Below are 13,319 nucleotides of genomic sequence, written 5' to 3' on the forward strand. Positions count from 1 at the left end.
ACCTCTTATTTATGCTTTATTGGTAAAATTTAATGGCAACGGTATATTTTGAATATAATAGCGCAGGTCTTAAATGGTCGGAGCTTATCTCCGCAAGTCTTATTATAAATGAATAGGTAATGTAATAGGATACAGAATAAAGACAAGAGGTAAATGTGTGATGTCATATGGAGACGGGCGTGCGCATTGTGTAAATTCAATTCTTTTTAATTCATGAATCATCAGAAATCCATGAATTATCGTATTCATTAATTCAATATAAATTGGCTAATCTGTTCATTTGTGTGAACCATGTCTAAGGTATTCTAATTAGTCAGATATTTCTAAATTACAAGTGTAAAGATATTTGGGAATAATTTTTGATAAATATTTCAAATGGGCAGAACACATACTTGATGCATACTTCATTAGTGAGAAGCCAGTTAGAGTATAACTCTACAATATGGACTCCTTACTACAATATTCACCAAAATTCTCTTGAAAGAGTCCAAAAAAAATTCTTATAGGATATACATTTTAAACTTAGAATCAGCCATGAAGTTTTAAATTACGATTTCTTACTTAAAACATTAAATTTGTTAAAACTTAACGATAGAAGAAAAAATATACACCTTTTAAATTTAATCAAAATTGTAAATTCAATATGGGATTGCCCTGAACTATTATCTCTCATCAACTTCAGGGTGCCTGGAAGAATGACTAGACAAGTGCCACCGTTTTGTAGCAACAATTCACGGACAGTGTATACTTGTAATGCCGTATTAAACAGACTTCATGAACTCTTGACTCCATTTTATTTTGATTTGACTCCAACAATATTTGGGATAATAATATAACCACGTGAACTGGGTCGTGTACCTGCGATAGAGTTGTGAACACACCGATCAAAGGTCCAAAGTTCAAATGCCACCCGATTCCCATTATTCCAGCATGTTATGTATGACCTGAGTAAATAAAGAAGTGCATTTTTTAAATTTTCAATACAATAAAAAATGAGACGTCGAAAACTTGTCATAGTCTTCCATTGAGATGTCTCGACCTTTTTCTGATTGGTTGTTTTATTAAATGTTAGTAAATATTCGTATTAAACCACTTACCGGTAGTAAATATTTAAATTAAACCACTTACCGATTAATTAAAATGTTTGACCACAAACTTAATGCTTTGAAGATAAATAATAGTTGTTTTATTCTTTAAGGTGCTGATTTTTTTAGTTTTGTAGTAGGGTGTAATGGCATTGTCTCAAATAAAAGATTCTTCTTTATAACATTTCGATCGCTCACTAATCTAACTTTTTGTGTGACTATTGTAAGTGAAAAGAGAGTAGAGTTTATTTAATAAAAATCCTCCATTATATTGTTTGTCTGACGTACGTGACACATCTAGGACTCACCATCTACAGACAATTAAAATTGACGAAAAACATAGACGGACGCACTAAAGTAATGCCATCATAATATAGCCCCTTCTTAGAAAACTTAGTAAAGTTTAAGACCTCATACCAAAAAAAAAGTCATGATGTACAAAGCCTACGTTGAAAGCATATTGAGCTTTATGATCGCAAGACAGACAAAACAGTAATACAAAGGCAACAAAATAAAATAATTAAACTAACATACAACTTGGCCTACCTGACCCTACGACAAAACTGTTCAAAAAAATACACCAGATTGATATAAAATCAAACGCAGGACAGTTGAAGTAAGTTATACAATGGAATCGAATACTACAATGACTTACATTAACACTTGAAAAATTACACTGAAGACAAATTTAAAATCAAGCTGAAAAAGTAGATGATGACTACACTAACCAGACTAGATATAGCATGACTAGACCTTATAATACTTCTTAAATAACTCTAACGGGTTTTTAAAAATTAAAAATAAAAATAAATAGCTTAGAGAATATATTGTTTACGTATTGTATGAAATTTGTCAAAAGTAAGACATTTTTTTCCGGTCTTTATGAATTATTAATGAAGCAAAATAATGTGTTTAAACGATTTACCAGAACTTGAAAGAAAGAGCTCGTTGGCCCAAAACAAAACAATAAAACTTTTCCAAGGAATTTTATCGATTATTACTCGTAGGTGCTAAGGTTTTCACGGTCACTAAAAAAAAACGTATTGAATTTTATCGATATTTTCATCAAAATCATTCATGGCACTTATGCAGCTCATTTCGACTATTCGCTCTACCAGATTTAACTGTTGTTTTGAATCCTTTTATAAATACGTTTTTGTGTTGTTCATCACAAGACGGCATCGCGTTAAAAAAAACATTATTCACTTTATGATGTGCAATATCTCTCTGTAAATTTAATTATATGTATTTAAAGGTGCAGTTAATTAACAATTCTAAATCAATTTAAAACGAGGATTCCTGTTTAATTTTAACGAAGTTAATACGAATTTCCTCTAAAATTTAAAATCACGCACAAAGGACCCTTTGTGCATGCCTTTGTGATACAATGGAATTAAATCGCACGCTGCCTAAAAACCGCAGAATATTTTTTGCAATAAAGAACACCATGATTAATAATGCATTTAATATAAATGTGCTGCTATAGAGTTATGCTCGATTGGTTTAATTAATATTTCCAATTTTACAGTAAACAGCGGGTACCTATCCCTAGGCTATTTGGGACGCTGTTTTGTGAAAATATTGTCGGTTGGCCCCAATGTCCCTCCGGCATTTTTGATTGGTCGTCATAATAGCTATTATACTTATTGAAATTATGTAAAACTACAAAGGTATGATTTACTCATTGTTCTTAATTAATTAACATTGCTCATAAAATATTTAAAAAAAAATAAAGTTGAGATATATTCATTACCTGGTTATGGATGGTATTTGTTCCCTAGTTAGTCAGAAGATATAACGAGCATATTTATAGAACAAAAAAAAACAAAAATACCTCAACTTTAATATTTTAACCTTTGTATTATTTGGCTCAAAATTGGACAGCGGAGAGACTATCACGCCTCTCACTTTGGTATACTAAACATCTCTCCCATATACCTTCGTAAAAAATATCAATGCTTTGTTCGTTGTTATTCTCAAAACAAAACTCTTTATTACCATCCACAGTTCCACTATCATCTTTTACTCATATGGTGTCCATGCGGCTCAACTGTGGAATCATCTTTCATCCTCTATCAAAGATGTTTCTACAGTATCTCTGTTTAAATCACGCCTAAAGAAACATCTCCCTTATCTTCCTTAATCTCTCTCCCATTCCTGTCTCTTTAATCCCCTTTCCATTGAAGACCAGTAATGAAAATATTTTTTTGTACAAATATTATAACTTTTATTTTTGTGTCTATTTTGTTTTATTATTGAATTTTCTCTCGATTACTTTTTGAAACTCAAACTTTATAAACAACATCTTTTATTTTATTTGTTGGTTGAAAAAAAAAATTGTCCAAATAAAAAAGAAAAACACAAAAAAAAAATAATATAAAAAAACACGTTCTAAAAGCCAGATTCTCAGCAGACGTCTTTCTCTTGAGCCAGATAAGTTTTTTTGATTTTTAAAATTTAATGGGAGCATATTATACATTTTCGGTATATTGTACTCTAAAACGGGTTCTTTTCCCATATTTATTATTGAATTTAGGGAGAGCTAGTCCATCTACACTAGCGAATCATATCATCTACAATATTATATACATGCTCCAATTTATTTCTATATTCAGATAGAGACGTATGCTGAGAAACCAGCATAAGGCACTGCATTGGTACACTAATCGCAGCATATCTTGATCATTTTCGTTACATAAAAGTAAGATAAGCGGTTCAGGTGCCAGTCCAGGGACTATGGAATATTCTAGTGTAAAAACACCTTTTTTTAAAAATAAATATTTCATGCCAACCATGTCGCGAATTGAATCCGAGACCTCTTGCATGGTAGGCAAATGCGCTGACCACTACACCACGGGGCCGATAAATGTGAAAAAAAATGAATTGTAATATGTGAGGAGTATATGTTTAGTCTATAGACTTAAGGGCCATTAGTACCAAATTTTCGTTTTTTGTGGTTATTCATTATTACTACTACTACTACTACCATCACGCCATTTTCCCGTAGGGGTAGGCAGAGAGAATGGACCGCCACACACGTCTATCCTGGCATACAATCCTAGCCTCTTCCACATTCATACATCTTGTCATACATGCCCTTCGGTTCTGTCTGCTTTTGACATGACCAGACTTAAGATTTCGGTTTATCTGATCATGCCACGTCTTCCTTGGTCGTCCTCGTCTAACGTTGCCGTTCATTTTCGCCATATATACTTGTTTTACCATTTTTTCGTCGTCCATTCGTTCTACGTGACCAAACCATCTCAGAGACCCTTTCTTAATCTTATCAATTATACTTGTCTCAGATTTACACTCTCGCCTGATTTCATCATTCGTAACCCTGTCATACATTGATTTCCCACACATTCGTCGCATTTCGCAGAGATCGCATTTCAACCGCGTTCACTCGGCTTTCATTCTTCCTCTGCCAGTTCAATGTTTCACTTCCATACATATGTGTTGGGACTAAAACTCCGTTGTGCACTGCCAGTTTGGCTTCGATTGACATATTTTTATTAGAAATTACTGTGCTTAGTGCTCCATTCATTTTGTTGCCCGCATTCACTCTCCTTTCAACATCTTTTTCTACTCGTCCATCTCTTGGAAACATGCTTCCCAGATACACAAATTCTTCTACTTGCTCGAAACATTCGTTGTTTACATTTATTATGCAGTCAGTAACGTCACTATCCCTTTCAAATACCATCAGTTTTGACTTACTTTCGTTCATCGCCAATTCGCTCTCCAGGCATACATCATACATTCTAGAGACTATTTGCTGCAAATCAGCCTTGCTGCTTGCCAACAGAATTTCATCATCAGCATACAACAAGCAGCTTTCTGAAAAATTATCCATTTTTGCTCTATTCTATCTCTTTCATACAGTTGTCCATGTATAGATTAAACAACCATAATAAAATTTAATTAATTTAACCAGATTAAACATCATTATAATGAAATAAATAAAACAACTTTGATTTTAACCACTAATTCATTTAAAAAAAAATTCACTGTTCGGTTTCAAAGCAAACAAGCTTCTTCGTCAAAGTTTACGTAACAAATTAATTCTTTCCTATTTTATTTTTATCATGTTAACTAAATACTACACGTGGAACCAAAAAATAAAGTCTTTTTTTATCCCTAAAAGGATGGTAATTTGATATGATTATTTTCTGAAAATAAAATATTACAATTATACAACTTAGAAATTAAAAAAGCGATTAAATAACAAATAAACAATATTTCTTTTAGTCCAATCCTGTCTAGCTTCGAAAATAATCATATCGAATTACCACTCTTTTAGGGATAAGAAAGACTTGATTTATTGGCTCCACGTGTACTATTTAGTAAACATGATAAAAATAAAATAGGAAGAAATTCATTAGTTACGTAAACCTTGACGAAGAAGCTTGTTTACTTTGAAACCGGTCGGTGAAAAAAAATAAAAAAATTAGTGCTTAAAAACAAAGTTGTTTTATTTCTTTTTTTTTATTATTAAAAGTTCACTTAACTTTTTATTGTGCAATTGGTCAAATAGGAAAATATAATATATGCTTCGCGGTTTGGAGTACCCTATCGGTAAAAAAACTATGAATACGATAGGTGTTTTAGGGCTAATGATTTTTATAATGTTAGTGTTTTTTAACAGTTAAAAACTGTACAGCAATTTCTGAAATTTGTTACGCTGGATTATTCCATTGCAAGTCTATTATCAAAGGAATTCATCACACTAGATCTCATGTTACCAGACAGAATGCAATAGACGTAGCGTACAATAGATGCATTTAATATCGGCATCATTATAACCGGTTAAACAATTTCCGTGTTCATTGTAATTAAACTGCTTAAGGCTCACTTGTGCGCTTTGCTCTCCATACTCATTACTGCACTTCTCCCAGTTACTTATATGGATGACAATTTAAAAAGTAATTAATGATAAATATTTCAAGTGAAGTCAATGGCATGCAATCACAGTGGAACACGGCATTTCATAATTATTGTTATTAATCGATTTTTTTTCTGAATAAAAACTTGCGAAGCATTGTGGTTTTTTAAAATTTAAAAGTTTATGTATTCATACCGACATACACGTATATGTGTATTATTTATAAATTGTTATTTCAAATGAAATTTCTCTACTGAATTTTTTATTATTGCAAATATCACTTTAATTAAAGTTTATTGACTACCTTTGGTTTAAAATCTTCTCTTAATATTACTTTTTCAAATTTTAAAGATTACTTGTTATTCTTTCTTTATTCTCTGCTACACTTGACATGTTTTTATACTTTTAAACTACTTTAAATTACTTTTAGAATTGCTTTTAAAAATAGTATATTGCTTTTTAACTATAATGTGTCATTATTATTTTAGCTGTTTTTAAAATTAACGTAAATTTATTGTCTTTTATTTCTTTCAAAGATTTTTCTCGTCGGTTTTTTTTTAAAACCCTAAACTTATGTATGTTTATATTTGTTTTTCCTCTTAGATTTTTTTTACATTTGAGCATGTTTTTTTATCTTAATAATTTTAATTCTAACCTTTTAATTACTTTATTATTATTGTAACATTTCTATTAATGTAAATACTAACTACAAACTTTTGAAATAACCCTTTAACATTGATTTTAATTTCTAAACTACTTTCATTTTTTTTTTTCCCTGTTTTTTGTGCTTAAAAAAATAAAAATAGTTAATTGATAACCGCAGATTTGATAATAATATAATATGGAAACTTTACTGGTCTATTAGAGTTAATGACTATGTTATTGTAGTGTGTGTTTCTTAATATTTTTTTTAATACAAAAAAATAATAACGTATCCCTAACTGTATGAGGCCAAAAGCCCTATGTTGAGTTGGGATACAACATAATGGAAAGTGGAAGCATGCATATTAGTGACATAGCATACACATAATTCCCTTTCCGCACCTGATGATGCATAGGGCACTGCATTGCTGCACCGATAGCAGTGTATCTTGATCATTTTTCTAACATGCAGGTAAGATGATCAGTCTTACGCTTTAGGTACCAGTCCAGGGACTATTAAATATTCAAATGTAAAAGCACATTTTAAAATAAATATTTTATGTCAATCATGTCGGAATCGAACCCGAAATCTCTTGCGTGGTAGGTAAACGCGCTGAAAACTACACCACGAGGCCGACTGCCGAGTCGAGGCATATTATTAAACAATAACAAAATTAAATATTATTGACTGTGGTGAATAATCCCTTTGCGCGGTGATGTAACATCGTGTTACCACAAGCGAAAGACCGAATATTCTAAAGCTTAGACATTTGAAAAAAATAAAAACATAGAGACATTCAGCTTAATAATTTCTTTTCCATAATGTATAAAAATAAACATGTAATTTAGCCCTGTTAAAGCAAAAAAAAACATAAATTTGCCGCTCATAATTCACGCACGCGTCCCCCATCACTGTCACCAATCGATTGAATTTGTTTCACACAACACCGGCTTCAGCGGCTACAGAAGAGCGTCTCTGTCTTCCTTGTTATGTGTCCCATCTTCGTGCTCTCTCTAATATAGATGTATTGCTGTATTCGCGGATATCGTTCTCCGGGTAGCAAGGTTAAATATTTTTTAAATTAAAATCCAGCATAGTTATACAAATATTACTTTCTATATCCGGTGTGAAATGTCCTTTTGAAGATTATAAAGAATAAAATTTAATAATTTAAAAAAATAAGAGAGATATATCAAGTCTTGTGTCGTATGTCGACTAGTGTGACATCACAGCCACACAAGAGATAATAAACGTCTGGAAAACACGATTTATAGTATGCAATGTCTCGTAGCAGTCTTCTGCAATGGTCTCTTCCCTCAGACAAAATCCAAACTTGTACACTTCTCCTGAAAGTGGCCTTCGTTTCGGATAACTTAATATGTTCATCCAGGACATTGAGCGCTCTTGGGGCCACAATTGAGAAATTTATCTGATCAAAAGTCGTACGTATTTTGGTATTAAGTAACTCAAATTACAGGAAAACCTCGCACGAGCATTCTGCTGAGAACTTTTCTTGTATCCGCATGACCAGAAATGTGTCGATGACTTTTTTTTTTAAATTGTCTAATGTCCAGTACCTTCATAAATTAAAACAATGTCTCATTTTGAAAAGTGGGGGGACATCGAAGCATCACTCTAAGTATTCATTTTTATACATTTATGAGGGGGTTCATAATAGACGCCGCGCAACCTCCCCAGCCCATGTTTATAGGTAAATAATATGAAAATGCGTTATTTTTAATCGCATTTGAGTGACAATGCTTTAAAAGCTCCTAAAATATTTTTTTTAGGTTTTATTCCGTGCATTTATAATTGATGCACACCAGAAAAGAAAAAAAATATTTTAACCCTTTCAAAGGAATTATTTTAAAATTTATGTATTTGAAATTTTTTATTTTTTATATTTTTTCATTATCGTAACATTTATTTGTACTCATTTACTGAATTATGTATTGTACAATATTAACGTAACATAATTATTTATTTATTGAATCATTTTATTTATATTTTGTTAATAAAATAGAATTACTCGTAAGTAAGAATTAAGTTGAGGTTCAGTTTCAGTGCCGAAATACGTCGTTTATTGAAAAAAAAATAAAAACAAAAATACCTGTTCTAAAGCTAAATTTACAATGTATGTAAAAACTGTATGTATATATAAATATATATATATACAATATAATAATACATTATAATAACAATAATAGTACCACATTGTAATAAAAATAAAGAAATAACAAAAGTAAAGTTCTTAAAACATCCTATTAGAGGGCGAAAGCGCTAATTGGTCGAAAAAGTAAATGGAAGTGTACAAAGTATTTTTAATTAGTAACCTATATGTAAATATAAGTTATTATATCCTTTATGAACACAAGTGAAATAAAAACTAAATAAAAATATATATATATATATATATATATTTATATATATATATATATAAAATTAAATACAAAATATAAATTAAATATATTACGAAGAAAATAAATAAAATAAAATTAAAATCAATAAATATTTACAAATATAATTACAAATATAAGATACGAGATCCTAATTTGGGCACACTATGTTTTATTAAATAACTTTTTTGCAATATATTTTTTGATTTGTATTGTTTTTAATTATGTAATTTTTATACTGATGTGTCAAAATAAATATATAAATATATCATTGTATTCATTTTTAGTATGTGAGAGTCCCGATTTAACACGGAATTTTTTAGCAAGTTGGGACATGAAAATCTAAATTGTTCAATAATGTAATAAATAAATGAACAACGCGTCTTAAACTTAAGATATTATAATATTCACATCTAATTGGTGAAAGATGTTTAGTGTTATTATTTTTTTATTTTATGAATTCTATATTGTGATATCTTTTACTGTTTGTAAACTGAAAATAAATAAATATTTGAGCATGTCAAATCGAAGTTACTCGATAATTTGTTACTAATAGTAATTAAGAACATAATACAATTTGTGTCTATCGGACATTTTACGAATTTTGATTTTTATTAACCTTTTGGATAAAAATGTTTGATAATTATCATACCGGGACAACAATCAACAATATATGGTTGATTTAAATAAACATTCCCACACAAATAAATATAATTATATTGGGGATTCTTTTATTTAATAAGGTAATCAAACTTTAATAAAATATTTGTATTAAAAGTGTTGTATACCTAACACACAATCACTCAAACCAGAAAATGTTTTACTGAAGGCAAAATATTAACAAAATTTAAATTATGTATAACACAATTAAAAAAGTTTATGATAAAAAATTGAAAATTTCATAGAACTTTGTTTTATTTTCTTTGTTTACTGTTAATTTTCTTTGTCATGTATTTTACTGCGGTCAAACAGAAGCCGTTATTACATCAGTAGGAAATTCATTATTTTTTACTGTGTGTGTTTCAATCTAAGAATCCACCCACCAGTAGAACAGCTTTCAGAGGGAGTACCCACTCGTTCATAAAGTGTCTAAAGAATTAATACAGTTGTGCGGTACGGTGAGCAGACCGACCATACTAGAGTTTAATTACGTAAAACCACAGCTGCTGATCATTAAAAATCAATTAACTGAGAATCGAATGCTCGTTGAACTATTCGGTAATATTTAGCAAACGATAGCAATAATTGCAATACGTCGAAAAAATCCCTAACCGATCAAATTATTGGGCAGCTTATATATAAAGTTTGTTAATTTATTAATTTATTTATTATTTGTTAATTGAAGTAATACTGAAATAATACTTCTTTATATACCTAGGTATATAGTAAAAAGGCCGTATTGAAGTGCATCGGTGCTTTACCTACAATGAAAACAAAATCAGGCACACACAAACGCAGTTTAAAATATTTAATACTTCATTTAATAAAAATTGACTTAAAAATATCCAAACGTTATTATTTATAATGTATGTACCAATAATTTTGAAATTTTATACTTATTTTGTCAATATTTCTCAATAAATATATAATAAAAATATGTAACACTTAATTAAGAAAATAAATATCTAACTGTTGTTTTTAATTTATTTCAGATGTATTTACGGATATCTACTAAAAGCCTGACGTAGTCAGACAGACGACTTAAAAGACAGATGTTGTATCAAAATGCAAGAGTCGGAAACGAAAACAGAGAGTATAGAAAATCTACTAGACATGCCTACTGCAGTCAACAAGATCATGGCGCCGGAGAATAACAACACAGTTATAGCACCTGGTGCGTTTCTCAAGGCTCAATCCAATCCAGAAGTCATTTCCATCAATTTCCCGGACAACAGTGAAAGTGATTGTGATATTCAAAACATGAAGGACAGTTTCAATATCTCTTCGGAGTACGGCAACTCTTTCGCGGGGGATCTGTCGAACGATTCCAAGCTGTTTAAAGTCGATAATATTGAGGAAGTGAAAGGTGCGGTGACTGAGCGACACACTAACACAAACGGATATGAAATATCCATACCGGAAAGTAATTATAAATGCTCATCACCTGTTGAAAAATTACAACAAAACCCAGAAGATGATTACTTCTTTAGAAACTCTCCCAATAGCGGGAACGAAAGTGACTCAGAGAATAGACTGAAGATTGACATTTCGGAAGACGAAGCGGATTATGACTGCGGAATCGGGGAGACCAACAAAAGACGAAGGAATTTCGAACAGGGCGAATACGTGTACACTAAGTTTTCCAAAAAAGACTCACCGTCAGAATACCACGAAATGAGCTCTCCTACTTTTCAAGATAATTTTGTCAATTCGATGAAAATAAGTAACTCACAGCAGTCGGAAGATATCTACAGGGGTGAGGAGATCGCTACCATAACAATGGAGGATGTCCCTTATTTTAACGATCGAAATAAGAGGGAAGATCGCGGTGGTATTCGCAACAATGGCGCGGACGAATTTTCGTGGCACCCCCATGTTTACGCGAAGCCTCCGAAAACGCCGACGCCCCATTCCATAGTTGACATTCTGGGATGGGGAATTAAGAATACTAGAATCCAAATTTTCTCCCCGGTCAGGGCAATTAGCGCGAGTCCCGGTTACTCGTCCCGTCACACGTCAGCGGGGGACAGCCACTCTAGTCCCGAGGCGAGCAATACTAGTTTTAACTCGGCTAGAAATTTAGCGGATCACAGCTCGACTGTTAAAGATTCTTCCGCCAAACAAAACGTGTTGAGTCAACTCATGAACGTGCGTAGAAAAGATAATACCAAGAACAAAGCGGAATCCAAGACTCACAGCAATTCCATGTTGCTACAGCGTTTGGAAAACCAAGGGAGTGTAATGAGTTCTGAGAAGCATCGTCAGGCAATGTCTCCGGTTGGAGTGATGGGGTTTGTGAGTTGCTCTCCCGTAGGGGGGATGCACGGTGGAGGTATGGTAGCCGAGCAACCCCTAGACTTGTGCGTGTCGCGAGGGAGAAAGCCTTCAGACCCCACCCCGAATCCATCTCTCGTCAACCTGCCCCAAGATCTCACCAAGTCTAACAAAAAAGGTAAAGTAATTGTTTTATATTTTCCAATGATCGCATTTATTATCTGAGCGCAATAAGGATAAAATAAAATCATTATTTACACAAATAATAATGTTAAATTTTACGTCATTAGATAAATTGATCATTATGTACGGATAGGCTTACTATATAAAGTATTTAGTATTTTAATTGGCCTACCTTCATTATGATCAAAATTGCTAAGATAAATTGAAATACATTTTTGAGATTACTCGCGAAGATAATAAATTATTATCCTTGATTAAGTCATGAAAGTGGAAAATGGTACTTTATTAATGTGTAGTTTATAAATCTCAAATCGAAATTACGTAATGGCGGAAAGCATTATATTTAAATAATTTTGAATTAAGATTTGTAAATGCCACATTTGAAAAGTACCCATTTTCACCTAGTCAACAAATATTAAATAAAAAAATGGAAGAATTGTACAAATTCTTATGAATTTAGTTAATAGACGTGCCTGCACAAGGTTATTATAAATATCTAAATATGTGGTTACATGTGTTCAGGCGGTTGAAGAATACCATCCCGTGTGTAAAATAAAACCCGAACCCTGGACGAGTGTTTTCGACTCGAAGGCTGCTCTCTAGTAAAAATCCTGAAAAAGGAAATCGAGTAGAGATAAGTCCGCCTCGAAATGTAGTTGTTGGGTGGTTGGCGCTGGCAGAGTGACAAAGTGAAACGTTTATTTTAAAGGTTGTTAAAACTGTAATATTTCGATATTCCGGGCTGGCACTCGAAGCAGAAGACTGATCACGTTACTTTCGTGTAAAAGATGATTGAAATACGCTGAATTTAGTTTACTAATGGAATGTTTTGTAACTTTTAATTGAAAAAATCTCTTATTGTTTTTATGTATATTTCATTTTTACTTTTTATGTTTATTCATTTACATACGTTTTTTTTTCTTTTTAAAACTAGTATTTTAACCGTATCTTATTTTTAAAAAAAATTATAAATGGTATATTCTGTAATTTATTTTTGTTCTTCAATTTTTATTATTATCGGTATGTTTTCCAATTTATATTTTTGTTTAATTTCTTAATTACTCATTTTATATATTATAATGTGTATTTGTGGTTCAATTTTTATTATTATCGGTATGTTTTATAATTTATAATAATTGTGTCTCATTTATTTACTATTAATGGCATATTTTCTAATCTATTTTTATGATTCA

General features: G+C 31.4%; 1 protein-coding gene across 1 annotated transcript in view; it reads left to right on the forward strand.

Annotated features, from left to right (window-relative positions):
• The window catches only part of LOC148281004 (uncharacterized), a gene marked incomplete at its 3' end in the record, with an annotated part of 84,804 nt that overhangs the window by 13,157 nt on the left and 58,328 nt on the right, over window positions 1–13,319 (forward strand). The window contains exon 2 of the mRNA XM_088227466.1: window positions 10,662–12,121. Coding sequence (XP_088083592.1) covers window positions 10,735–12,121 — 1,387 coding nt within the window. The remainder of the gene's footprint in view (window positions 1–10,661; window positions 12,122–13,319) is intronic.

This window comes from Micrasema longulum, unplaced genomic scaffold (genome assembly GCF_059751315.1).
Source record: "Micrasema longulum isolate JH-2025_06_02 unplaced genomic scaffold, ASM5975131v1 h1tg000506l, whole genome shotgun sequence".
Lineage (NCBI taxonomy): Eukaryota > Metazoa > Arthropoda > Insecta > Trichoptera > Brachycentridae > Micrasema > Micrasema longulum.